Source organism: Camelina sativa, chromosome 12 (genome assembly GCF_000633955.1).
Source record: "Camelina sativa cultivar DH55 chromosome 12, Cs, whole genome shotgun sequence".
Lineage (NCBI taxonomy): Eukaryota > Viridiplantae > Streptophyta > Magnoliopsida > Brassicales > Brassicaceae > Camelina > Camelina sativa.
The window spans coordinates 27,706,238-27,734,150 of record NC_025696.1 but is presented as its reverse complement, the minus strand read 5'-3'; the positions used below and the strand labels follow the sequence as shown (position 1 = coordinate 27,734,150).

The 27,913-nt window shown below is 38.8% G+C and overlaps 1 protein-coding gene and 1 long non-coding RNA gene across 2 annotated transcripts; one reads left to right on the top strand and one right to left on the bottom strand.

Annotated features, from left to right (window-relative positions):
* LOC109124694 (lysine histidine transporter 1) lies at positions 9,095-12,765 on the top strand. Its single transcript, XM_010452319.2, has 8 exons — positions 9,095-9,300; positions 10,691-10,851; positions 10,940-11,323; positions 11,417-11,810; positions 11,911-12,016; positions 12,099-12,190; positions 12,305-12,373; positions 12,471-12,765. The coding sequence occupies exons 1-8, from the start codon at positions 9,271-9,273 to the stop codon at positions 12,567-12,569; spliced, it is 1,335 nt and encodes a 444-aa protein (XP_010450621.1). The 5' UTR covers positions 9,095-9,270; the 3' UTR covers positions 12,570-12,765.
* LOC104732736 lies at positions 14,985-27,857 on the bottom strand. The gene is made up of 2 exons (XR_758958.2): positions 27,169-27,857; positions 14,985-27,066 (listed from the first exon to the last, which is right to left on the bottom strand). It is a non-coding gene; the product is annotated as an uncharacterized LOC104732736 (long non-coding RNA).

The following is a 27,913-nucleotide window of genomic DNA, read 5'->3' as shown; positions in this document are numbered from 1 at the left end:
CCCCCCCCCCAAATTCCTCCATTTGACAAAAACTTCATTTCGTATGCATGCAGCTTCCGGGATGCTGAAACCGGATGCATTAACACTTGATCTATTGGTTTTTGTTTGCACAAACATTAAGTACATATACAAACAAACCGCCGGATTATAGTATATACGTACATCGGTACATATTAAGAATATATCTTGGAGATACATGCAGAAGACAAAGATCCAACATCTTTGTTGAGCCTCGACAATTCAATCTCATTTGAAGCCCAAATCTAAAGTCAGCACAAGATGACAAAGACTAAAACAGTCTCGTCTTCAAAACAGAGGAACGTTAGTACGGTGAAGACGCTCCACTCCAGTCCAAACAAGTTCAAGGTTCTGCAACAACAAACCGATGAGTCACCCACTACAGCTGGAGGATAAGGTTGCTTTAGGAGCTCTAGATGGTTCTACTCTTATATATAAAAGAAGAGATGAATAGACTAAATGTAATCAGTCAAGAAAATACAAAAAATATCATTCAAGTTTCTCTCTTTGTATCTCAAATCCCTTTATGGTATCAGAGCCCTTGTAAACCTTCATGGGCGAAGCAATGGCGACTTATCCTTTCTCGGATAATGTTCATGTCTCGAGTTCTGTACACTGAAGCTCAACGACACCAACTACTTGCTGTGGAAGACACAGTTTGAGTCCTTACTGTCCAGTCAGAAGCTCATTGGGTTAGTCAATGGAGCTGTCACGGTTCCAGCCCAAACACGTCTTGTCGTCAACGGTGAAGCCAACACCGAAGTCCCAAATCCTGAATATGAAGCTTGGTTCTGCACCGATCAGCTTGTCAGATCTTGGTTGTTCGGTACTCTGTCAGAAGAAGTCCTCGGTCATGTTCACAATCTAGCCACTTCTCGTCAGATCTGGATCTCCCTTGCCGAGAACTTCAACAAGAGCAGCGTTGCCAGGGAGTTCTCTCTTCGTCGAAGTCTCCAGCTGTTGTCCAAACGAGATAAGTCTCTGTCTGCTTACTGTCGGGAGTTCAAAACCATTTGCGACTCTCTTAGCTCCATTGGGAAACCATATGAAGATATTTGGGTTCCTCAATGGTCTAGGCAGAGAATACGACTCGATTACAACGGTGATACAAAGCTCTCTGAGCAAACTTCCATCTCCGACTTTCAATGATGTTATATCTGAAGTTCAAGGGTTCGACAGCAAGCTCCAGTCTTATGAGAACACAGATGCGACCACGCCTCATCTCGTTTTCAACATTTAAAAGACAAACCCTTGTGATCCACAATACTCGTCTACACAGCGAGGGAGAGGCAGTCGTTTCAATCAAAGCAGGGGAAGAGGAGGCTATTCCAGCAGAGGTCGAGGTTTCTCTCAGCATCAGTCCTCTCCTCAACCTACTGGACAAAGACCAGTCTGTCAGATCTGTGGTCGTGTAGGGCACACAGCTATCAAGTGCTACAACAGGTTTGATAACAACTATCAAGCCAAGGCTGATCAAGCTTTCTCTTCTTTACAAATCTCAGACGACACATGTAAGGAGTGGCATCCTGACTCTGGTACTTCTGCTCATGTCACATCTTCCACCAACATGCTCCACTCTGCTTCCGCATACACCGGGAATGATACTGTTCAGGTTGGTGATGGAACCTTCCTCCCTATCACTCACACTGGATCAACTACCATCTCTTCTTCGAAAGGTACCATTCCCTTAAATGATGTCCTAGTTTGTCCAGACATAAAGAAATCTCTGCTTTCTGTGTCCAAGCTCTGTGATGATTATCCATATGGAGTATATTTTGACTCTAAAGTATGTGTTATTGATATAAATACTCAGAAGGTAGTGTCCAGGGGTCCTCGCAGTAGTGGTCTGTATGTGTTGGAGAATCAAGTGCTTCTGACATTCTACTCCAATCGACAATGTGCAGCTAGTGAAGAAGTTTGGCATCATCGACTTGGTCACTCTAATAACAAGATTCTCCAGCAACTTCAATCAAGCAAGGATATTCAAGTCAATAAGAGCAGAACATCCTCCGTTTGTGAGCCTTGCCAGATGGGGAAGAACTCTAGATTAAGTTTTTTTGCTTCTGATTCTCGTGTTTTGAACCCCCTAGATCGAATTCACTGTGATCTTTGGGGACCTTCACCGGTTGTATCAAACCAAGGATTTAAATACTATGTGGTTTTGGTTGATGAGTTCTCTCGATTCTCATGGTTATATCCTCTACAAGCAAAATCTGAGTTCTTTATAGTCTTTATTGCCTTCCAAAAATTAGTCGAGAATCAACTAAACACTCGTATAAAGGAGTTTCAGAGTGACGGTGGTGGAGAGTTTACTAGCAACCAGCTCAAAGCTCACTTTAGTGAAAATGGTATACATCACAGCATTTCATGTCCCTATACGCCACAACAAAATGGCATTGCAGAAAGAAAGCATCGTCATTTGGTTGAGCTTGGTTTGTCGATGATGTTTCATAGTCATACACCTCAAAAATTCTGGGTAGAGGCGTTCTACACTGCTAATCACATCATTAACATGCTACCAATTGTTGCTCTAAAGAATGTAAGTCCCTCTGAAACTCTGTTGCATCAGAAACAAGACTACTCGTCTCTGCGTGTATTTGGATCAGCGTGCTATCCATGTCTGCGGCCTCTTGCTGAGAATAAGTTTGATCCTCAGTCATTGCAATGTGTCTTCATCGGTGATCACAGTCAATACAAAGGTTGCCGATGCCTTTATCCACCAACCGGCAAAGTCAACATCTCTAGACATGTTGTCTTTGATGAGGAGGTTCTTCCATTCAAGGAGAACTACAATCATCTGGTGCCAAACTACAAAACACCGCTTCTGCAGGCATGCTACTGATCCTCACTTAGAGACTCCAGTCTCTCCTTCTCCTCAGTGTCTACCAAAACCTATTTTTGCTGAGGTTCAGGATCCTATTCCAGTTGGAGAAGACCAAGTTAATATAAACAATGAGCATGATCAAGAAACAAGTACTGAGGAATCTGATGATGACGGTTCAGACCATGAACAAGGAGTTGAACAAGAAGCTGTTGCAGAGCTTGGTGACGAACAAGTCAACAATGCACATCCAATGGTGACCAGGTCGAAAGCTGGTATACACAAGCCTAACACTCGGTATGCTCTTGTTGTTGCTAAGTCTGTGCATAATGAGCCCAAAGGCATATTATCTGCCATGAAACATCCATGGTGGAATGAAGCCGTTATGGAAGAGATAAGAAGGATATACCTGCTCAAGACTTGGTATCTCATCCCTCCAACCGAAGATATGAAATATCTTGGATTCAAAATGGGTCTTCAAAACAAAACTGAAACCTGATGGAGAGGTGGATAAGCTTAAAGCATGACTCGTTGCTAAGGGTTTTGGTCAAGAAGAAGGCGTGGACTACTTAGGGCATCTCCAATGGTCCTCTATTTTTGCCTCTATAATAGAAGAACTCTATAATAGAGGTGAGTTTTACTCCAATGGTCCTCTATTCTCACCTCTAAAATAGAGATTGCTATTTTTTCCTCTATTTATAGAGGAACCCTATTTTTTTTTTACAAAGGTTCCTCTATAAATAGAGGAAAAAATAGTAATCACTATTTTATAGGTGAGAATAGAGAACCATTAGAGTAAACTCACCTCTATTATAGAGTTCCTCTATAATAGAGAAAACCATTGGAGATGGTCTTAGAAACGTTCAGTCCAGTGGTTTGCACTGCTACCATAAGGCTTGTTCTTGACACTGCAACTGCACTCGGTTGGCCAATCAAGCAACTTGATGTCTCAAATGCTTTCTTACATGGAGAATTACAGGAACCAGTGTATATGTATCAACCAGCTGGATTTGTTGATCCGGACAAGCCTGATCATGTGTGTTGCCTCACAAAGGCCCTTTATGGGCTAAAACAGGCCCCTCGGGCGTGGTTCGACACTTTTAGTAACTTCCTCCTTGATTTTGGGTTCGTCTGCAGTATGGCTGATCCGTCTTTATTTGCTCTTCCTCAAGGTGAGAAAATTCTTGTTTTACTTCTCTATGTCGATGACATTCTCCTTATAGGAAATGATCAACAGCTTCTACAACATTTGCTTCAAGCTCTCCACTCTCGATTCTCTATGAAAGATCTTGGTCCACCTCGCTATTTTCTTGGCATAGAGATTGAAACGACTAACGATGGCTTGTTTCTGCATCAAATGGCATATGCGACAGACATACTCTTTCAAGCTGGAATGGCAGATTGTAATCCCATGCCAACGCCACTTCCACAGCAGAATGACAGACCTGATACAAGACCTTTCTCTGAACCTACATATTACAGGAGCTTGGCTGGTAAGCTGCAATACTTAACTATCACACGCCCTGATCTGCAATACGCTGTGAACTTTGTCTGTCAAAAACTGCACGCTCCAACGAACTCCGACTTCAGCATGCTCAAACGGATTCTTAGATATATCAAAGGCACTCGGGATATGGGACTCCCAATCAAGAAGCATGGCAATCCTACTCTATCAGCCTTCTGTGATAGTGATTACGCAGGCTGCAAGGATACTAGACGATCAACTGGAGGGTTCTGCATTTTCGTAGGCTCCATGTTAATATCTTGGTCTGCCAAAAGACAGCCGACAGTGTCTAGTTCCTCCACCGAAGCAGAGTACAGAACCCTCTCCGTTGTCGCCAAAGAACTTACCTGGATCTCGTCTCTGCTTCGTGACATTGGTATACCCCAGTATCAACCAACAAAGGTCTTCTGTGACAACCTTTCAGCAGTTTACCTCTCTGCAAATCCAGCCCTTCACAACAGGACCAAACACTTCAATAAAGATTTTCACTACATTCGTAAACGAGTAGCTCTGGGGTACATTGAGACACATCACATCCCGGCACATCTCCAGCTTGCTGATATCTTCACCAAATCCTTGTCCAGACCACTGTTTGATGATCTTCGACGCAAAATTGGTCTGTCCTCTGCTACGACAATGCCCACGCCAAGTTTGAGGGAGAGTGTAGAAGACAAAGATCCAACACCCTTGTTGGGCCTCGACAATTCGATCCCATTTGAAGCCCAAATCCAAAGTCAGCACAAGATGACAAAGACTAAAGCAGTCTCGTCTTCAAAACAGAGGAACGTTAGTACGGTGAAGATGCTCCACTCCAGTCCAAACAGGTTCAAGGTTCTGCAACAACAAACCGATGAGTCATCCACTACAGCTGGAGGATAAGGTTACTTTAGGAGCTCTAGATTGTTCTACTCTTGTATATAAAAAAAGAGATGTATAGACTAAATGTAATCAGTCAGAAAAATACAAAAATATCATTCAAGTTTCTCTCTTTGTATCTCAAATCCCTTCAATACGGACGAATTCGTACATTAGTACAATAGTTTCGAAACACTCAAGTTGCCGATTGTCGGTTAGTTAGTCGGTCGGTATGCTTCTATATACTGAAGCAAACATGCATGACAAACCCAGAATAATGAGTTTATGACCAGTGGCGGATCCAGAACAGATTTCTACATGGGGCACAAACTAAATGACAATTAATTCATAAAAAAAAAATCTTTAAAACATAACATGAAAGAGGAATCGAACCCAGAACCTTAGTTATAGCATGGGGCAAATTAAACCAAATCAGCTAGAAACAATATATTACCTGTAGACATTTGATAATTTTCTTAAATCTGTATAGGGCACGTGCCCTACTAACCTTGTGAGTAGATCCGCCCCTGTTTATGACACTAGAGAAACCAAATATAAGCCAACGTAGGTCTGCACAAAAAAACTGTACCCGAATGAATATCCAACCCGTATTCTAGCATATGGATAATGATCTAGTAACACTTAGTGAATTGCTACTTTAAACAATGCTCGCAATTCCATTTTCATGATATCGATCAAAACATTATTTAGTGTGGAAGTTTTTCCTATTACTTTTCTCGCATTAAAATAAAATTTTAATAATTTATTATCGATTTTTATATTAATTTGTCTAATGTATCTTTACAAATTTTAAGAGATTGAATCCATCATGCTTTGAATTTTAAGAGATTAATTAAATCCATCATACCATAGTATATATATGGTATCGGAGTTAAATAATTCACCATATTTTCGCGTTATTTTTTTTATTTGAAGAAACGTTTCGCTGGGGATATATAGTAATAGATCCAGTCTAAAATTTTTATATATATGGCTAAGTTTTCCTTTAAACATTTTTTTTAATCGCGATATATTTCACTCAAACAAGACAAAAGCCTTAGAAATATCTGAGACAGTTTTTGAATTTTAAACTTTCAATAAGATTTTGAAATCATTGTTATTATCATTACAAACCATAACATGTTATCACATCCATAACATGTTATCACATAAATGCTCACATGCATAACAACGAGATAAAAGTTTTCCAGAATAATTATATTCATTGCGTATACTGGAGTAGTGATCGGACTTCGGATGATGATGAATTTAGTTTTGAAAAACTGATCGTCAACTAATTAATGTGATGATGACAGCAAAATTGTTTCAACCATGACGATGAACCCGTGACCACTGACCCGTATATAAAAGTTTTGTTTTACACATATTCTTAGTTAGTATAGTATTTGAGTTAATATGGACGTCCCCGTAAATCATATTTCGACTAATTGAATACGCAACAATAAATAAAAGTCAATGGAAGAAAGCCACTTGACCAAACAGCAAGAACATGACAAGATTGGAAATGAAAAATTAATTTAAGAAAACAGAGGTTGTTAAAAGTGAACCATACACTTCATTATCTCCTCTTTTCGTTGACTCTATCATTTTCTCAGAAGTAAACTGTTACTTCTATGAACTTTCCTACTTTCACATTTTAAACACTAACAATAATACTGTTGATCTAATTTGATAGACAAACGAAAAACACAACACTAATAGTCGAAATGGTACAAGAACCTGTTTTTTCCTTTTCAGAAAATTTTAAAACATGACAAAGAGGAAATGAGTAGCGAATAGATCTGATATGTTTGATAACTGATATATACTGTAAAAGCTAAGGATAATTGGCTACAAATTAAACAATCATAAAACTGTTTGTCTCATATTCATAGAAAATGATTGACTCTAAAGAAGGCGTGAAACCAACAAATACGCACACATGTGCACACGTAATTTAATACAGTATATATTATGATTTTTTTTTTTTTGGGCAAAGTATAATAGTATATAAAAATCGAGTTTAGGGTACTGAATACAGAGAAAAACCAAACTGTTCAAATGGCTAGTGAATAATTAATCCTTTTACCGTTTTACAATGTTTAGTGAATAAAAATTCGTCTTGTTTACCGTTTTTCAAATGTCACTTTATCATATTAATATAATTACGGTATTTTCTGAAAGAAAAAAATAGTTTTTTTTTTCAATAGATTTATCCTGATTACATAGGAAAAATAAATATAAATATAAAATGTTTTCCACATTAAAAAAGAAAAAGAGAAACAAAGATAAGATTTTCGTCTTCTTGAAAAGAGAAATCTAACCCATTCTACTGTTTGGAGAAAAGGGAGAGAAAAAGAAAAGGTTGAACCTCAAAACAAGGTTGAAACTCTAGCTATAAGATTCAAAACAATCATTTACATTCGATCGAGAGGGATGAGAAATGATTGTCAATCGAGTGCTCGACTTACCTTTGTATAGTTTTGTATATACAAAGTTTTATAATCGAGTTTGGGATTTTCTTTCAAATTCTGTATATACAAAAATAGTTTTATGATCCCCACATCAGTTATTTCTGGTAGTAAATTAAAATTCAGTGTTCACATATCCATTAAAATTTTACTTGAGTTTTTGGATTGGATTGTGTTTAGGTTTAGTTTGTGTTTATGCGAGTTATTTTAAAACAGATCGATCATTCATTTCAAGATGAAACCATTATGAATCTTATGTGTATACAAATTAGTCAATTCTGATATTTAATAACCATACGTCGATGTGGTTTCCCTCAAAGTCACAGTATACAAATGATAGTAGTTGTATATATTTCAAAACCAATAAAGAAATGGTTTTGTCTGGCGACTCACACAACTCACAAGTCTGAACTGATATATTAATAATGTATGAACTGAGAGATTAATGTATACATGTTGACAGAAAGCAAAAACTTACAAAACAACGTGTTGAGAATGCTCAAAATATCAGTGTTTGGGCTGTTTTGGTTACAAGTTGGCGGCGGTCAACGCTAAACGTATTACCAAACGCTTTTTCCAGCGTTTGTGTTACGTACATATAAAAGTCATTCTCATTAAATATTCTTTTTTCTAATATTTCCTATTTATTTCTTATTATTATATATTATTTCTGGTAGTAATTTAAAATTCAGTGTTCACATATCCATTAAAATTCAACTAAATTAATAACCGATCCCAATCGGTAAATATTACCCAGCAAACTATAGAAATTTTCTATCGTTAAGGTCGACTCTATCTATTACTATCTCGTATGAAATAATACTGTATAGACGAGATAATCTAAGTGTGAACAAAGAGAACGGCTTTCTTCTCCCTCTTTATTGTTTAGTCAAAAAAAAGTTAAGTTATAAAGCAAAACATACATTGAAGAGTCATCTACATCGACATTCATGTATTTGAAAATATATTAAAATAAATATTCCGTGACTAGATTAAAGCGGTACATATATATAAATTATCCAAGTTTACAAAACATTAGCTACTAAATGCGAGCAAGATAAAGCTTCACTTATTAAAGTCTATCATCTAATCTAATTACTACACATACTAAGTTTGCAAAACATACAAAATTCGAGTTAGATAAAGCTTCACTCATTTAAGTATAGTAGCATCTAATAAAGCAAACGCTCTTCTCTTCTTAGCCAACCCTATTTAAGTTATGAAACTAGCTAGGGATAGTACATACTCCGAAATTAGATTCATAATTAATTAAACATCTAGTAGATGAATTAGTTGTGACTTGAGTAATAATTTATTACGACTAATTTTAAAGATTAATGTTAGCTAGGTTGAATATATTAGCCGAGTCCAGCTCACAAATCATGCCCATCACCACAAGTAGTTTGTGAAGTCAAACAAAAACTTCCACTTTTAAAATTTTCTCACTTTCTCTCTCTCATAATATCCAACTAAGTGTGTATATAATCTTCATGAGCAGCTCTATATATATTGAGCATAATATCTCTTAGAAGTGTGAGAACTCGTTAAGCTCTTCTTCTCTTTTCTTCTCTCTCTCAACCTCTCTCTATCTCTCTCTCACCATGGTAGCTCAAGCTCCTCATGATGATCATGTTAGTCTCTCTCTCTCTCTTTCTCGATCTCACGACGTTATTTATTATTGTGATTCAGATCTTCATTTTAATTTGTAGTTTCCGATAATCGATCTTCATTCTTTTTAATAAATAAAAAAGGTTGTCGTACGTCATTTTAACTAATTTTTGGTTAAAGCAAATTGGAATGTTGAGTTCTTCTCTTGGGGAAAAAAGAAAAACAAACTAAAGATGAAAACTGAGTCTCATTATCAAATAATAAACAAAAATATTTCTTTTGTTTTTAGTCTCTCGCCCACGGAGCTTCTTATAATATTTTTTCTTTTCCAAAGGTTTTTTTTTGCAAAGATTCAATTTTCTTTCGCAATTTTTTAAATATCCAGAAAATAAATAAATTGTGGTGCTTACTGCTTAAGAGATATATAGATGTTGAGAGAATTTAAGAACTTAAAGACAGAACTAATTTATTGTAAGCTATTGACTTGTTGACTTATAAACCTCTGACTTCATTAAAAGCTTACAATTTTTTTTCTTCAATTTCAGAGGTTTAAAATCCTTTAATTCAATTCTTGAGTTTTTCTTTTAAATTATGTAAATGAATTATTACAAAAAAAAAAAAAACAAAACAAAAAAAAATAATTTAATCCACTAGTTCTGTACTTTTTGTTCGTAAGTTTAGGATATTAACTTTGAAGTACGGTACATGGGTCAGTTTCTAACTTTTCCAAAATCTATGGAACTCCTATGATCCTATCCTACCAACCTAAGCGATCGTCAGAAAAGACCAAAGAGATATCTTCCAAAAATCCATCCTTATACTTTTACTTAATTTTCCTTTTACCCCATTTTTTTAGCCAACCAATCACAGCATATATGATTGCTGACTTTTCTTCCATTGGATTTTTAGAATCAACAAAATCGACTTGTTCTCTAGTTTAGATCTTTATTTTTGTTTTTTTTTTTTAGTTTGGTCTACCAACCTTAAACCATGTTTACACCAAGGGGATCTTCAAAAGTCCACTCTTATACTTTTACTTTGTTTTCCTCTTAACCTACAAATTATAATACTATGAAACTTTTCATCTTCAAAAATCATTTAGTAACCCACATATAACCGCTGACTTTTCTTCCATTCATTTTGTAGATTTTTTTTTTTTTTTTAATTTAATTGTTCACTCCTTCTAATTTTGTCCTTCACCTTTTGCACTTACTTTTTAGTCTTAGATCTGAACTTTATCAGTATGGGTCAGTTCTGACTTTTCCAAACTTTAGGGACGTTCTACCAAACCTAAATTTTAGACCAATAGATCTTCCAAAATCCACTCCTATTTACACATTTACTTTATTTTATTTTTTGTCCCATTAGTCCCATCATTGACTTTTGTTTCATTTGTAATTTGTGAAAACAAAGCTGGATGAGGAGAAATTAGCAAGACAAAAAGAGATCGAAGATTGGTTACCAATTACTTCGTCAAGAAATGCTAAGTGGTGGTACTCTGCTTTTCACAATGTCACCGCCATGGTCGGTGCCGGGGTTCTTGGACTCCCTTACGCCATGTCTCAGCTCGGATGGTAAATTCCCCAAAACCAAAAACCGGTTTAATTTACCAAAACCGAATCTATCAAATACTAACCGGTTTTAATTTGTTTGTTTATTTAGGGGACCAGGAATTGCGGTATTGGTTCTGTCATGGATCATAACACTATACACATTATGGCAAATGGTAGAAATGCACGAAATGGTTCCGGGAAAACGTTTTGACCGTTACCACGAACTCGGACAGCACGCGTTTGGTGAGAAGCTCGGTCTTTATATCATCGTGCCGCAACAGTTGATCGTGGAAATCGGCGTTTGCGTCGTTTATATGGTCACTGGAGGCAAATCGTTAAAGAAATTTCATGAACTAGTTTGTGACGATTGTAAACCAATCAAACTTACTTATTTCATCATGATCTTCGCTTCTGTTCATTTCGTCCTCTCTCATCTTCCCAATTTCAATTCCATATCTGGCGTTTCTCTCGCTGCTGCCGTTATGTCTCTCAGGTAAATCAGTTAAACCGGTTCGGTAATTTAAAATGTTGAAATTGGTTTGGTTTGATTTAACCGGTTCTAAATTAATTTCCTTTTTTTCTCTAGCTACTCAACAATTGCATGGGGAGCATCAGTGAGCAAAGGCGTTCAAGAAGATGTTCAATATGGTTACAAGGCGAAATCAACAGCCGGTACGGTTTTCAATTTCTTCAGCGGTTTAGGTGATGTGGCGTTCGCTTACGCGGGTCACAACGTTGTCCTTGAGATCCAAGCAACTATCCCATCAACGCCTGAGAAGCCTTCGAAAGGTCCTATGTGGAAAGGAGTCATCGTTGCTTACATCGTGGTCGCGCTCTGTTACTTCCCCGTGGCTCTCGTCGGTTATTATATCTTCGGAAACGGTGTTGAAGACAACATTCTCATGTCACTTAAGAAACCAGCATGGTTAATCGCGACCGCCAACATCTTCGTCGTAATCCATGTCATCGGTAGTTACCAGGTCAGTTTTTTTCTAAACAAGAAAATTTAACCAAGTCCCATCTTGGTACAAAGAACCGTTTTTAACCAGACCTAAACCAAAAAATCTGGTTTTGTTGTAGATCTATGCAATGCCGGTGTTTGACATGATGGAGACTTTATTGGTCAAGAAGCTAAATTTCAGACCGACCACAGCTCTTCGGTTCTGTGTCCGTAATTTCTACGTTGGTAAGTAAATTAATTAAAATTCTCGTTTAGTAGTTTTTCATAATTCTATGTGTATTTACTTTTTTAAAACTATAAATTACAGCTGCCACTATGTTTGTTGGTATGACGTTTCCGTTCTTCGGTGGCCTTTTGGCGTTCTTTGGTGGATTTGCGTTTGCTCCAACCACATACTTTGTAAGCTTTCGATTTTGAAACGCTCGAATGAATTATTATTCATAAGAAAATAAAATAAAAAACTAAAAACCTTGAGAAATTATTAGACTAACTTAATCTTTCCCTTTTTTCCAGATCCCTTGCGTCATTTGGTTAGCAATCTACAAACCCAAGAAATACAGCTTGTCTTGGTGTGCAAACTGGGTAAGTAACCATTATCATTTACTAGTTTTTTTCTAGCGTTTTCGATCTGCGGTTGCGTTTTGTGAAACTGTGTTTATTTGTTTGCTGTTTATTTCAGGTATGTATCATGTTCGGTCTTTGCTTAATGATTCTATCGCCGATCGGAGGGTTAAGAACAATCGTTATTCAAGCAAAGGATTACAAGTTTTACTCGTAAATTTGCTATTATGACTAATTAAGAAACATATTTTTATATATTAATATGTGTGTGAAGAAGTTTTTTTAAGAGATCAACATGAGACATAGAAGAATCGATGGTCTTGTCTGATTCTAAAATGTAGTTTTTAGCTTTTGTATTTTGTGTGTTTACATTATATAAAAAAAAAAATCAGGTCTCAAATTGTTTGGTTTTATGCGGAGTTTGATTCTTTGTGTTCTCAAGAAAAGAAAATGATAGATATATCTTTCTCTCTTCTAAGTCATACTGGAGTATTATAATAAGCCATATAAAATCCATGATTAGTAAACGATTTTATTAAAACCACATGATTGAGATTTCAAATCTTGCATATAACGACAAGTATTAGAAGACTTGCAACTTTAGTGAGTCAACGAAGAAAAATCAATTCAGATAGATTCTTAATACATTACAAAACAAGATACATAAAGAAAACATACATATATGATATTTGTAAGGTTCAATGTTTCCACTGTTTCTTATATTTGAATTAAGAATCTAGAATTTGATTAGTCAGATAGGGAAAACCTAATCAATAACTCTGATTATCTTACTCAAAGATTCGATGACAGTGTTCGCCAGCCGAATTTGCACATGTCAAAAAAAGATTTTTTAATAAACTTAATTCACAGTTGCACTAGAATATTGTTGTTAAATTTAGTTTTTGAGTTTAATTTCTAAATTCGAATTTGTTCAAATGATTGCACAAAGGTTGGACTAAGCTGAAATAATTTTACTCTTTTTGTAAATGTGGGTTTAATGACTTTCAGACTAGGCCTCTTAATTTAGTATTGGACCCACTTCTAAAACGAGAATATGGGCTGGCCGAACACCAACATCATTCTCACCATTAGTGGCTTAGTGCTGATGTCTTCTAAAATCAGTGGAAAAAAAAATTGATTTATGTTATGAACAATACGTTTATCATTCATAGATGTTAATGATGGTCCCATTGGAATGTTTTAGAAGATTCGAGATTAGTTGGTCCTCAAGGTGAACCCTAATTGTATCTCTTATATATCTCTGGTTATCATTCATTAACAAATAATACACAAAGACAATTTCTAAACTTTTTTCTCACAATATGTTATCAGCATGAAATCCTAGACTCATGAAATAACCTACTATATCGATGTTCATGAATCTAGGATTTCGTGCTAATAACTTGTTACGAGCAAAAAAGTTTGTGAATTGTGATCGTGTATCCAGCATATCAACAAGTGATGAGATATATGTTAGAGGAGATATAGAAATACAGATACAGTTAAGGTTCGACATGGGAAAACAAACTATTTTAAAAACTTAATGGCTATCCATATGATATACATACTATTCACTGCGATTTCCAACACAACTCACTAATTTTTACGTATATATGCTTCAGGACAGTAGTATACCGGATTGGACAGAGATAATTTGGATTAAAATGGTGCAAAGGAGTTCGATAAATTTTATTTTATTTAATAATTAGCATGGGAGGGTGGAACGACAAACCACATAGTTTTGTACGTGTTGCTATAACATCTTCAAAGTACTGTTTTTTTTTCTGCTAAGAATGTAAAAACTTCAAAGTACTTGTTTGCGTATGATTTGTAATGTTAAATGCATTAAAATATAGCAAGGAACTAATTTAGATTATTAATGTTTGATTAGACGTCATTCAACGGACGAGTTTTCATGACACATACCACAAAGGCCATCTACAATTTCTTCACGGACTTTCCCGATGGAAACACAAAGATCATGACCCGGAAGAACTGTGAGTGAGTCTGTCACTCTGTTGAAATGTATTTTAGTTGAGAAATTGGCAAAAACCATTGGGAGATAGGCGGAAAATACGGTGAGCCGGTGATCAGGGTCGATGGTAATGTCGATAAAGAGAGTGGAGAGCTAGAAATTGAGCATTCAGGTCTGAAGGAAAGAGTAAGAGTAGCTTTTGAGCGGATTAAGAGTGCTATGAAGCCAATCCCTCTCTCCGCTTCTTAGTAGTTTTTTTTTTCAACCAAACATTAAATTAAAAGATGATCCCAAGATTGATTGCCCAAACCGGAGGATAAGAGTTTACAAAGGAAATTTCAGAAAACTGCTTCTTAGTAGCTTTTTAAAGTCATCGTTGAGGTTTCTTTTCTCATCATAGAGTTTAATCATCTAATGACGTTTCTGTTTCTAAGTTTATCATCTAACGGTGAAGAGTCTAATGGATGTTGTGGTTGTTAAGAATCTGTTTTATAAAACTTTTCTGCACTTTAAGTTTAATGTGATGATGATCAAGTCTAATGGATGTTATCAAGTATGAGTTTTATGAAACTTTGTTGCTTCTGTTCTTAAGTACTTGTGTTTTTGGAGAGGATAAAACAGAGATTTTTAAATGTTGGAGGATATATATGGACCTAATCAAAGAATTGTGTTAAGTTTGGTTCAAATTAATAAAATAAGTTTACAGCCAAATTAATTTTTTTTTTGTACACCAAATATATATTAATCAACCAAAGTTTTGAACATATACCCTTAGATAGTTTTTCGCAATAGAGTCAGCTAAAACATTCGCTGCTCTTGGAATATAGCAACAGGTAAAACTAGCAAAAGAATCCAGCGCTAAGAAGATATCCGAAATTACTCCATGTAGTTCCAAAATAATTGATCGAGAGTTTATAGCTCCAACCAATTGTAGACAATCGGACTCGATGTAAAGGTGATCAAAACCTAGTCTGACTGCAGTTTGACTTGCAGCTCTACACGCAAGGATTTCTGCCATAAGAGCTGAAGACACAATTTCGCAGATTTCTGAGTGGTGGGATATGGTCCCAGAGGATAGCAGGAGCTTGTCCATCCCAGACTCGCTACTCTTAGATCTGACCGCCATGATGCATCCAAAGCACATATCATGCTTCGTCCTTCATGAGGTTGGAAAAACCTAGTAGGTGGCACAGAAGGTCGAGACCGTTTCAGTATTTGTTCTTGTACCCCAAACCATTCTTTCGCATTATTAATAGCTTTAATCATGGTTTCCTGAGCCTCGAACAAGCGATTGTTAAAGACCCCCTGATTCCTTGCCTTCCATAGATTCCAGCAAACCCATGGTGCCAATGGGCCCTCACTTATCCCCGACGGGGAAGAAATAGGAAATTGTTTGCTATACGTAGTCCTAATCTTACACTGTCCACTTGCTCGTAAGGAAGCACCTGAGACAGAGGACTGTAACTCCACACTTCCTTTGCAAACGGACAAAGGAAGAGCAAATGCAGTATAGATTCTACCTCTCCACAGCGGTGACAAGCCACCGGAATATCAATATGCCTATCTTTAAGTTGCTGTTTAGCAAGCAACGCCTCGTGGAGGGTCTTCCAGATGAAGACCTTGATTAGGGGCCGTATTGATAGCCCACACTTCTGCTTTCCGGTTTACTGACCTTAGATGTTGCCCAAAGTCAATAGTAAAGGTTCCTCTTTCCACAAAATACCCTGATTTAGTAGTATAAGATCCAAAGTTATTTCCCAACTAGACCAGCTTATCTTGAGCTCCCAATCTGCTTGGTTTGATGCTGAGGATTACATCTTTAAAGCGGGGAGAAGTATCCCAACCTTTTCCACATCCCATTCCCGGGTTCCTGACATGAATAAATCCGAGACCAATGAATCTTTACTGGCTAAGGTAGCCGGACCAAAAGTTTGCAGTGGGGTTGATAGCGAAAGCCACGGGTCCTCCCAGATCTTAATAGATTTCCCATTACCCACAACCCATCCCAGATTCTTTGCTAATACATCCCTCCCCACAAGGACACTTCGCCAACCATGAGATGCTGAACTAGGGCAGTCCGCCTCCAGGAAGGATTTGTCTTGACAATATTTTCCCAGTAGGGTACGGGCCAACTAACAAGTAGGATTCGAGTAAATTCTCCAGCTCAGTTTACCCAGCAAGGCCGCATTAAAACACTGAGGTCGCGAAAACCTAACCCACCATCCCTTTTGCTACCTGTCAACTTCTCCCAAGCCACCCAGCACATACTCCTCTTCTCAGCCTTTGAACCCCACCAGAATCTTGTCAGGGTAGATTGGATCCTATTACACAGGGACACCGGCAACTGGAAGCATGACATAGAAGTATGTTGGCATTACTTTCAACACACTCTTCATCATAGTAAGCTTACCAGCTTGAGAGAGGAACATGGAAGACCACAACAAGGCTCGTTGTCTGATTCTATCATCTATTTAGAGGAGACTAGATCTTTCTTCTTTCTTCCAAAATGTTAACCCGAGATATTTACCCACTCCTCCCTCCTTGGTAATCCCTAGTGCTCTCATCGCCGTCTGTCTTTGCATCTCTAAAGTTCTTCATGAGAAGAATATAGACGACTTTGACGGATTTATTCGCTGACTAGACGCTTTCTCATACTTACCAAGCAGCGTCTTTAGGTAACCCGAGATATTTATCCTCTCGCAACAGAGATTCCTTTCATCTTACCCGACGCTTGAGCCTTGTGGCAAAGTCCCGATAGGACCTCGCTGCATAGGAAAAAGATATATGGGGAGATGGGATCCCCTTGTCTTATTCCTCATACTGGAACTACCCGCCCCTGTGGAGAATCATTAACCAGGAAGGCATAAGAAACTGTAAAAGTACATTGCATGATCCAGTTTATCCATTTGGGATGGAAGCCTAATCTTTGGAATACGGCTTGAATGAAGCTCCATTCCACTATGTCGTAGACTTTGCTCATATCAGTCTTTTTAGCCATTGAACAGTATTTCCTAGCATCAGAATGCTTGAGGAAGTGTAAAATCTCATAAGTTATCAGGACATTGTCCGAAATTGCTCTTCCCTGAATAAATGCGGATTGATTTTCTGAGATAATAGACTCCAATAGTGGCTGTAATCTCTTGGCTAAAAGCTTAGAAATCACTTTGTAATACACATTGCAAAGTGCAATTGGTCTGCAATCAGCCACCACTCTTGGCCCCTGTCCCTTAGGGATAAGATGAATATGAGTCTCATTAAGCTTCGGAAGCACCACCCCTGATATGAAGAACTCTTGGATTTCACTAACAATGGCAGGACTAATCGCTGTCCAATTAGTTTGGAAAAAGCAGGCAGAAAAACCATCCGGTCTTGGAGCTTTATCAGGATGGATACTGAATATTTTTGCACTTATCTCCTCGACCGACGAATCTCTAATCAAACTCTGATTTACATCCTCAGGGATACAAGGAGACAACGCTTGACGTACAATGTCCTCCACACCCTCAACTGTGGCTTCGGTTGATCCAAACATATTATGAAAATACAAAGATATTATCTCCACAATCTTCACTTCATCAAAAAGACTTCTCCAGCCTCATTCTCTATGACCGTGAACTTGTTAATTGCCTTCCATCTTCTGGTTACCGCATGAAAGTATCACGAGTTCTTATCAACGAGAAAAAGCCACAATTGCCTACTACGCTGCTTCCAGAAGCTTTCTTCCTCCTTATAAACTGTATCTAGGGGGACATTAAATTTTTCTAGCAATGGGGGATCATTTACATGACTTACAATTGCTTTCTCCAGCTCCAATTGCAGAAGCTCAATCGCTTCTTTGCTATTTCAAAAATTCTCCTTGTTCCAGCGAACTAGATCCTACCGCACCTTAGAGATCCTCAGTTGGACAGAACGGTACCATGAGGAATAAGAAATCAGGAGACCATCATCGATGAATCGCCTTTATTCGCCGAACTGTCTTGGGATTCCCCAGCCCTTGAAAGTTCCAACTCGCTATCTTTATGTGAGGGAATTCATCAAACCATAAACGGAAGGTTGAGAAGTATCAACCCCTGCGATTACTGAAGTACCACCCATCAACCCATGCCCTTGGTCCCCTTGGAGAGAATTGTGTGAACTCCTAGAGGGATGAGTAGGTATCAACGGGTCCATATTCAGCTTCCTGCGCGGGTTCACTTGTAACTGGAGGAGCTCTCTCTTCTTTGATCTTCCTCCCGCGATGTTCATTGGACTAGGTTGGGCTTTCTTCTTGCTTTGTCTTTTCCCCGGAGGTCAGTGAAATGCCCTGACCCAGTTTCTAAAACCCTCGGCCGCAGGACGCACAGAACACACAAAAAACGTAGCTTCGCCGGGGACTAAAATTCCGATAAAACTTCCGGCGACGATTTAACTTCTCACATAAAATTCGTAAAACAAACAGATTCGAGCTAGAAACCTATCTGAACCAATCTACGCAGCAGAAACAATACCATGACCAAGCTAGACTTAGTAAAAATACCTTAGTCTTTCATGGAAGCAGACTCGTTCCTCGGACGCTCCCGGTGCGCACTCTGATACACATGGCTTCTCGCACGTCTCTGCACTTTCTTCCGATCCAGAACATCCGAACCATCGACTATAGATGTTTCATCCAACATCTCCCCTCGGAATCTAGTCACTCAGCCAACCATCCCCACATGACTAGCCCGAGAGAGAGATGTCTGGAATCCACATCACACTAACCAGACTTCCAGAACATCAAACAGAACAAATACCACTAATCGCGTACCACCACTATCAGAATCCGGTACCGCATACCACCTCTCTCGGTGATGAATACCACGTACTACCACTATCAGAATCCGGTACCGCGTACCACCACTCTCGGTGATGCGTACCGTGTACTATCACAATCAGAATCCGGTACCGCGTACCACCACTCTCGGTGATGCGTACCACATACCATCACTATCATTGATCCGTGTCGATTACTCACCCCCGCATACAAAATTGTCGGTTATCGCTCGGTCCTCCGATAACTGCCGGATACACTCGATAACCACCAGATGCTCGTTCCTCCCCCAACTGTACTCCCGATCACATACTCCTACTCGCTCAGCAAGCGTACACCACCACTGACTCGGGCTCGATCTCCCATATCGATCTCTTCATCCCGCCTGTCGGTCCCACACATCAATCACGAATATTGGTATTCGGTGAACATACCATCGCCGGACATACAAAAATTGATCATCGAACAGACTCCCCAAAACTTGACCACCCTCTCTAAATCTAGGAGTTATCTCGACGATTCCCTTTGTCTTTCTTTCTCTCGCGTCTAAACTCGCGAACAGAACTGTCGTGTCCAAGAGGGACGCCACAGAATCCATTTAAATCTGCGTGTTTCCTCACGCCAATAACCGTTCCCGCCAAAACAGTTAACGCGGACTCCCCAACACGCTCGACCAGGTCTTGAACCACAGCCTATCCCATCATTAATCCTCGGTAATCAGCCCAATCACGATACTGGGATAGGGGTGTTACAATTCTTCCTCACTTAGAATGAATTCGTCCTCGAATTCGGCGTTTGATGGAATCACATTCCAACCCTTAACTCTTTTCCAGACTTAGTCCACCATTCCTGATCACAATCTTCTACAGATTTGATCCTGATATTTAGACATGTTCAGAACTTCTTGCGACCATTCCTTGGCCGACGCACCCATATCAGACAGACATTATGTACGACAACTGACATCTAGAATAGCGATCCCATAGACAAACATCAAGTCCAACCACTCTCGGTTCCCACAACATCTCTCGATCACTTATGATCCTTTCAAACACTTTCAGATCACCATTTATCTTCAGACATGTTCGGGTGATTGCCAATTCTTTCAGAACACTTTTTGGCAAACCCACTAGTTCCCAAGGTTGCGCTTACAGAAATCATTGATACCTTAGACCCATCTCGGTAAACTCTTTGAGGTCTCACAGACTATACAACAAACATATCTCGGCGAACTCTCCCAATCCCCGCAGATGATACAACACACGTCTCAGCAAACTCTTTAAGTTCCCGCAGACGATAAAGCTGACACGTCTCGGCAAACTCTCTATGTTCCCGCAGACGATAACAGATGCATATTAATCACTTAGCGTATTGCGATTGTTATGATGGGCAGTTCATATTGGCCACAAAAGATCGTATTGGCAAACTCATCGAATTTCCAAGGACACGATCACAGAAACTCGCCAAGCATGATCTTTCAAAGTTACTAGACAGCTCGAAGCAAGATAAGCCTAAGTAAGCACAATTGCTTCATTGTACCTCGGTCTCTCAAACCTTACTTGCCGACTATCGGCCTTGAAAACCTTTCTCTCGATCTCTCTCTCGATCACACTCGAGAATTTACAAAGTTTTTTTTTATTTCTGCTGATGGTTTGGAATGAAGGCCACACCCTCTATATGTAGGGTCTTGGCCGAAATCTAGGCCCCAAAATTCACCTATCCGACAAGACCATTCGATCGCTCCCGTTAGATCGTACACGTTCGGTCATGCATGTTCGGTCACCGCATCCCATAACCGCTCACAAGCTCCCCAGCTGACCTGCACACTGTCCACCACCGTCCAACTAACTGAGCTTGGTCAAGTTCCTAGGCAGTTGGTCGAGCTAATGGTAGCTGAAAAGCAGCTGGTCGAGTTAGTGGTAGTTGACTGGCAGCTGGTCGAGCTGACGCTAGCTGGTCGAGCTGACACTAGCTGGCCAATAGCTGGTCGAGCTGTCCGTAGCTGGACGAGAGCTGTCTGTAGCTGGCCAATCTTTATTCCCTTACTTAGCATGTGTTCCCCATTGTCCGAGCTATCGAGTAGCTCCTTGCCGACTTGTCCGAGATCTCCCTTCCATCTTAACCAAGTCCCGGCCTACGATCCTATTCAGGATCGCGGGCGTTACAAGAACAGCGACCAATCTTTTATATCAGTAAATCGCTTGACAACTCCGATACTCGCTACCCAACAGTCGAAAAGATTGCCCTAACAGTCGTCACTTCAGCAAGGAAACTCCGCCCGTAATTTAAGTCCCATACCATCGCCGTCCTAACCAACCAGTCCTTGAGATCGATATTGCACAGTCTGGGCGATTAAAATGGGCAATCGAGCTCAGGGAGTACTACATCGAGTTTCAAACCTGCCCAGCCGCCAAATCCCACGTCTTGGAGGGCACCAAGCAAACTCCCGCCGACCCTTCCGACGGATAGTGGACCTTACACGTCGATGGTGCGTCCTCTCACCTCGGCTCCGGCATGGGAATCCGCCTGACGTCAACAACCGAATAAATTTTAAAACAATCGTTCAGGCTCAGATTCCAAGCAACAAACAATGTCGCCGAGTACGAGGTGCTCCTCGTCGGATAAAAATCGCCAGCGGGATGTAGAACAAGCGGATCCGAGCTTTCTGCAAGGGGAGATTAGAGCTTACTTGGCGGACGGCGACCTATCAACGGATGAGTGGGCAGCACTGTGACTGAAAACGAAAGCCGCCCACTACACCTTGATTAAGGAACATCTACTTCGATGGAGCGCATCAGGAGCCTTGCTGATGTGTCTGCATGGCGACAGAACAGTGCGAGTAATGACAGAAACTCATGAAGGAGCAGGCGGTCAACATTCAGGAAGACGAGCCTTGACGCTACGGATAAAAACAAAGCTCTCTACAAAACTACAAACTGAAATTGGGGGGAAACGATCGGACAACACAACAAAGCTCTCCGCAAAGCTACGAACTGAAAGTGGGGGAGACTACTCTTGGGGGTGGATTCTCACTCCCACATAAGGCCCGGTCCAGAAATAGTCCAAATATCATGATCCGGAAGAACTGTGAGTGAGTCTATTAAAACTGATATTAGTTTAGAAATTGGCATAAACCATTAGGAGATTGTTGGAAAATATGTTGAGCGGTATTCTGGTGAACCTAGGAGAGAACGGGAAACTGGTGATTAGGCTTGATGGTAATGTCGATAAAGAGAGTAGATAGGTAGAAATTGAGCATTAAGGTCTTAAGGAAAGAGTAAGAGTAGCTTTTAAGCGGATTCAAAGTGCTGTGAAACCAATCCCTCTTTCAGCTTCTTAGTAGCTTTTTAAAGTCATCTTATGGTACGGCAAGATGTAAGTCGATTCTCATTCGGGGAAGCACGCTTTTAAAAATTACATTCACTGAACTTCTGGTGTTAATCAAGACGTGTGGGACCAAACAATTACCAATGTTCATAACGACGACCACGGGCCCGGTGGGCGAGTTAGGTAACCTGGTGGCATCCTCCTCCCTGAATGCGATTGGGGTGTATGACTGGCAGATTGGTGTACTACCGGCTAGCCAAACGATTATTGTACCTTAGACATCGTGAAAAGGGCGTATAGATTGAGATGGCTCAGGGTCGAATGGTATGCCTCCCAAAATTTTGCTAATCCTTCAACGAGCCATGAGTATTGGTGCATCAGCTTGCTGATTTTCTTGTTCGCCGACCTGATTATTTATTTCCACCTGGTGCGGGTTGGTTATTCGGACGACCTTGCTGTCCTAGATGGCTGCGTGCATTGCCTTGGCCTCGTTGGGTGTTGTTCTTGTATTGCCTCAACTGCACTCTGACTTCGCCATTTAAATATTTGCAGCGCAACGCATTTTGCTAGTGCCTGCAATATATTGTTGAGTGGCTGGTACATTCATGTAAGTCGCAATGAAGGTTGTGGTCGGGCTCCTCCCTTACTCCTTTAGGTGGGGTCGTCGGTATCGGAGTTCACAAACTAGCGACTAGGAGTAGCGGGGCATCGTTGACAAACTCCCTTACTCTTTTTTGTTGTCTGCTATGTTATCTTTGTGTAGATGCTGTCAGGGTTCGTTGTATACCTCTATTGCCTTGCTGGTTGATATTTTTGCCGGGGAGTATTTCATTGCCAGGACGATTTTTTCTTCCTCCATCTCAATGTAAACTAACGCTCAGTGAAGGGCGCCCTAGAATGTAAGAAACCTGTTCAGCGAAAAGTCTTCTCGGAACTTTGACTCATACCACAAGGCGTTTTTTAGAACAGCGATTGACACGCTATGATGGGCGTTTACTTGTGTGACGAGCTTTCCATAAACTTTCGTAACGACTCATGTTCCCTTGGACGATGTTGGAGAGGTCGGTATTAGTTGCGGTTGGGATAGCCAAGATTAAATATTATTTTAGGAAAGTCAACGAAAGCTTGTGGAAACTGTCAATCGATTTGGTAGGGAGGAGAACCAACCCAAGTCCCCACCACTTAAATTTTCTACGAATAGTTGGCATCTTCCAGCGTCAAGCTCTTTTGGGGCAAATTCAAAATCAAGGTGATCCCTTACAAAGGAGACTTGGATCCAACTCATCACCTAACGTCGTTTAAGATTGCGTTAGGACGACGATCCAACGAATTCGAGCCGTAAACGACGTCATTTGGGATCGTTCCATCATATGGTCTGCGTCAGGTGCAACGCTGGTAGTCCGCTGGAACTTGCTCGTTACATCTCGGATTTGGCTTTTGAGCTCGGCTATCTCACCATCCTGACCTCCCTCTGGCTCGTTGTTGGTTTCCTACTGCCTGGCTTTTTCCTAAAGGCTTGCACATATGTGAGAGAGGATGGTGAAACGCTATATTTTTCCTCCCTCTGTCTTTCTATCTTGCGCCTCTACTTTTTCGAGGATACTCCTCATCATTGATCCTACGTCCAAGGCGCTTGTTCCTTTGCCGTTCAACCCGTGTGGTGTTGTCGGGGCCCAGTTTGTTGGTATTTGTGAGGGCTCTACTTGGGCTTGCTGGATACGGTCTGGAGTATCTGCTACATACCAGTCGCTTCTGGGAGCTGTGTTGAGTGTTTCGTAGATAGGATTTGTGAGGGCCTGTTAAAGTAGGGTGAAACCAATATACACCTAGCATCATTGCCTTATCTTCAGAAGAAAGTTTGTTTGTTTTTCATTCTGATATGGCTTCGTTGGCAAAAACCATTGGGAGATTGGCAGAAAATACATTGAGCGGTGTTCTGGTGAAACTAGGAGAGAACGGAAAACTGGTGATCAGGTCAATGGTAATGTCAATGTAGAAATTGATCATTCAGGTCTTGAGGAAAGAGTAAGAATAGCTTTTGAGCGGATTCAGAGTGTTGTGAAACCAATCCCTCTCTCAGCTTCTTAGTAGCTTTTTAATCATCTAATGACGTTTCTGTTTCAAAGTTATCATCTAACAGTGAAGAGTCAAATGGATGTTGTGCTTGTTAAATATATGTTTTATAAAACTTTCTGCACTAAGTTTAATGTGATGATGATAAAGTCTAATGGATGTCATCAAGTATGAGTTTTATGGAACTTTATTGCTTATGTTCTTAAGTATTTGTGCTTTTGGAGAGGATAAAACAGAGAATTTTTAATGTTGGAGGATATATGGACTTAATCAAGAATTGTGTTAAGTTTGGTTCAAATTAATAAAATAAGTTTACAGCAAAAGTTTTGTGAATTATTTTAGTCATGAGAGTTATCCTGAGATCTTTTTTGTTTATGTTTATGTTTTTGTGCTTTGTTCGACCAACTAGTTGTACTAGATCAGATCGAGAGTTAACCCAACTATAAGGGTACAACACATTCCACACATAAACTTGAGAAACCCATTATATAGGGTATAAATATCTAAACCTCAAACATATGAAGCGAAAGACATTCCTAACATGGAGTGACACTGCTCCCGCAGCATCGGACTATATATTCACTCTTTAGATTCCGTTCATCTAATCTAACTAGCATATTTGGAGGTACTACCGTGGGAAGCCAAACCCATAGACCACAGTATGCGGCTAACAATTAAAACAAACAACAAAATGATACAATACTATAGAAAGCAAAAGGATAAGAAGAAGCTGAAATAAAACTTCAGATTTAAAATCTGATCAAAATAACATAAAAAATGTTATCATCCATAGAATAATGATAAGAAAAAAGAAAAAAAACTATCAGACAAATAATGAAATCACTCTTTCTACAAATCCGACACCACTATAGATAGTAAACGATGCAGAGAATGGTAATTACGCAAGAAGATAAGTCTACCAACCAAAATGCAAGAATTGTGTTCATGATCATGAGTCATGACCATTCATACAGTATACCACAAAGCTACAAAATGCAGAAAAAAAGCATAACTAAAATTCAAATTCAAATTGCCATTTTAACCAAACAGACAACAATAAAGGTGAAAGATTAAATAAAATAATGGAACATATCATATATTGAAAGGTTTGCAGCTGAACTTCGACATCAATCATATAAAAGTGTGGTTAAAACAAAAGGCATATGGTAAAGAATCAAAAGATCAAAAAATATCATTTGCATATTCTAACTGAACATACACACACCAATGAATGATTCAAACGAGAAGCAAGTTTCACCAACTCTAAGAGACCAAAGGATAGGCAGTAGGACAATAATAGAATATACTTCAGATCATTATATTAAAAAAGAACAAGCCAAAGAGTACAAGTGATAACACACTAAATCATAGTGATCAATGTATGATGCAAAATTTGGGAATGTCACTTTACATGTTTGAATCGACCACCAAAGATTGAGAGCATAACACAAAACAAATCTATTCATGATTCAAGAAAAATACTAACATAATCTGCAAGAATTTCAACTACGTAAAACAAAGACGTACAGGAAACTCATACATGTATCTATTTCATACATAAAACAAGAGAATCACGCCAGGGGGTATAATTTATAATATCTAGCACAATAAGCATTAGTTGATAATGCAAAATTTTCGCAAGCTTTAGAATAATCAATCACCAAGGGTTTCGAGCATAACGCAAAACAAATACACAAATTCAAGAATATTATTACCATAAATAATGTGCAGGAAAATCACATAGATTCAATATACGTATCTACAGAAGACTCCAAGATGCATCTACGTTTCATAAACTAAAAGAAACTATCATACACACAAAGACCAAAACAGAGATAGTACTTTAAACACAAAATGTAATGCAGGATGACATTCACATGTTTAAAGTTTTCAACATAAACTCAAAACAATTCAAGATACCAAGAAAACTACAATCATAATTGACATAACTCACATAAACTCAAAACAAGTACTTTCAAGATACAAGGAAACTACAATCATAATCTACATAAGTCACACAAAATCAGAGATAGTACTTTAAACACAAAATGTAATGCAGAATTCTAGGATGACATTCACATGTTTAAGGTTTTAAACATAAAACTCAAAACAATTCAAGATACCAAGAAAACTACAATCATAATTGACATAACTTACATAAACTCAAAACAAATACTTTCAAGATACAAGGAAACTACAATCATAATCTACATAAGTCACATATATTGTCAAAATAAATATCTTCCAGAGAGGATTAACAATAACAATTTAAAACACACAATGTAATATTCGAACACCCAAAGCAAAATCAACATTTTTTATCAATGATATTTTAGCAAGAAGTTTCTAGAATTTGACGAATAGATCAAGGATAGTAATGATACTAAGACAGCTAACATAATAAAACATTTTAATTATATATGGTGCTTAGATCTGTAATTTTAAGTTCTATAAAATCAATTTATCATGGAGAAGTCGAGATAAGCATATACCTGATCATAAACCTTGCTACGCTCAGAAATTATCCTTGGCATCAATGAGAATATAAACCTGAGGAAATCAATTAGTTTATACTTCAATCTCTCACTTGTGATTTTCATATACAAACAAGTTTGCAAAGCACATAAAACAAAAAGGTTAGAAAGCATATACCTGTCAAAGAAGTCTGCTACAATTGAATCTACCCATCTTAAAATCTGAACATCTCCAGAAGCACATACCTGCGCAAATCAGAATTGTTAGTCTTTCATATTAAGTGAATGCCATATACTTACCTCTTCTTCACTTAAGCCATCTTTTTCTCTGCTGGTCGGTTTTACCATCCAACAAGTCACAATCTTGTCTTACGACCTCTTTAGTTTTCTATCTAGTCTTCGTCTTAAGACTTTTTAATTGACTCTTTAACCTTTGTCATATATCTCATTAAGCCGTTGGTCTGATTCAAAGCCGATGGTACAACTCTTTAGCTTTCTCTGTCTAGTCTGTCTTAAGACCTTTTAATCATTCCCCTTTGACTCTTTATCCTTTGTCATATATCTCATTAAGCCGTCTTTGTCATACATCTCATTAAGCCGATGGTCTTATGTCTCATTAAGCCGATGGTACACAAAATTGTGAACTCTTTAGTTTTCTTTCTAGTCTTTGTCTTAAGACTTTTATAATCATTCCCCTGACTCTTTATCCTTTGTCTTATATCTCATTAAGCCGATGGTCTTATGTCTCATTAAGCCGATGGTACACAAAATTGTGAACTCTTTAGTTTTCTTTCTAGTCTTTGTCTTAAGACTTTTTTAATCATTCCCCTTTGACTTTTTATCATTTTCATATATCTCATTAAGCCGTTGGTCTGATTCAAAGCCGATGGTACAACTCTTTAGTTTTCTCTGTCTAGTCTTTG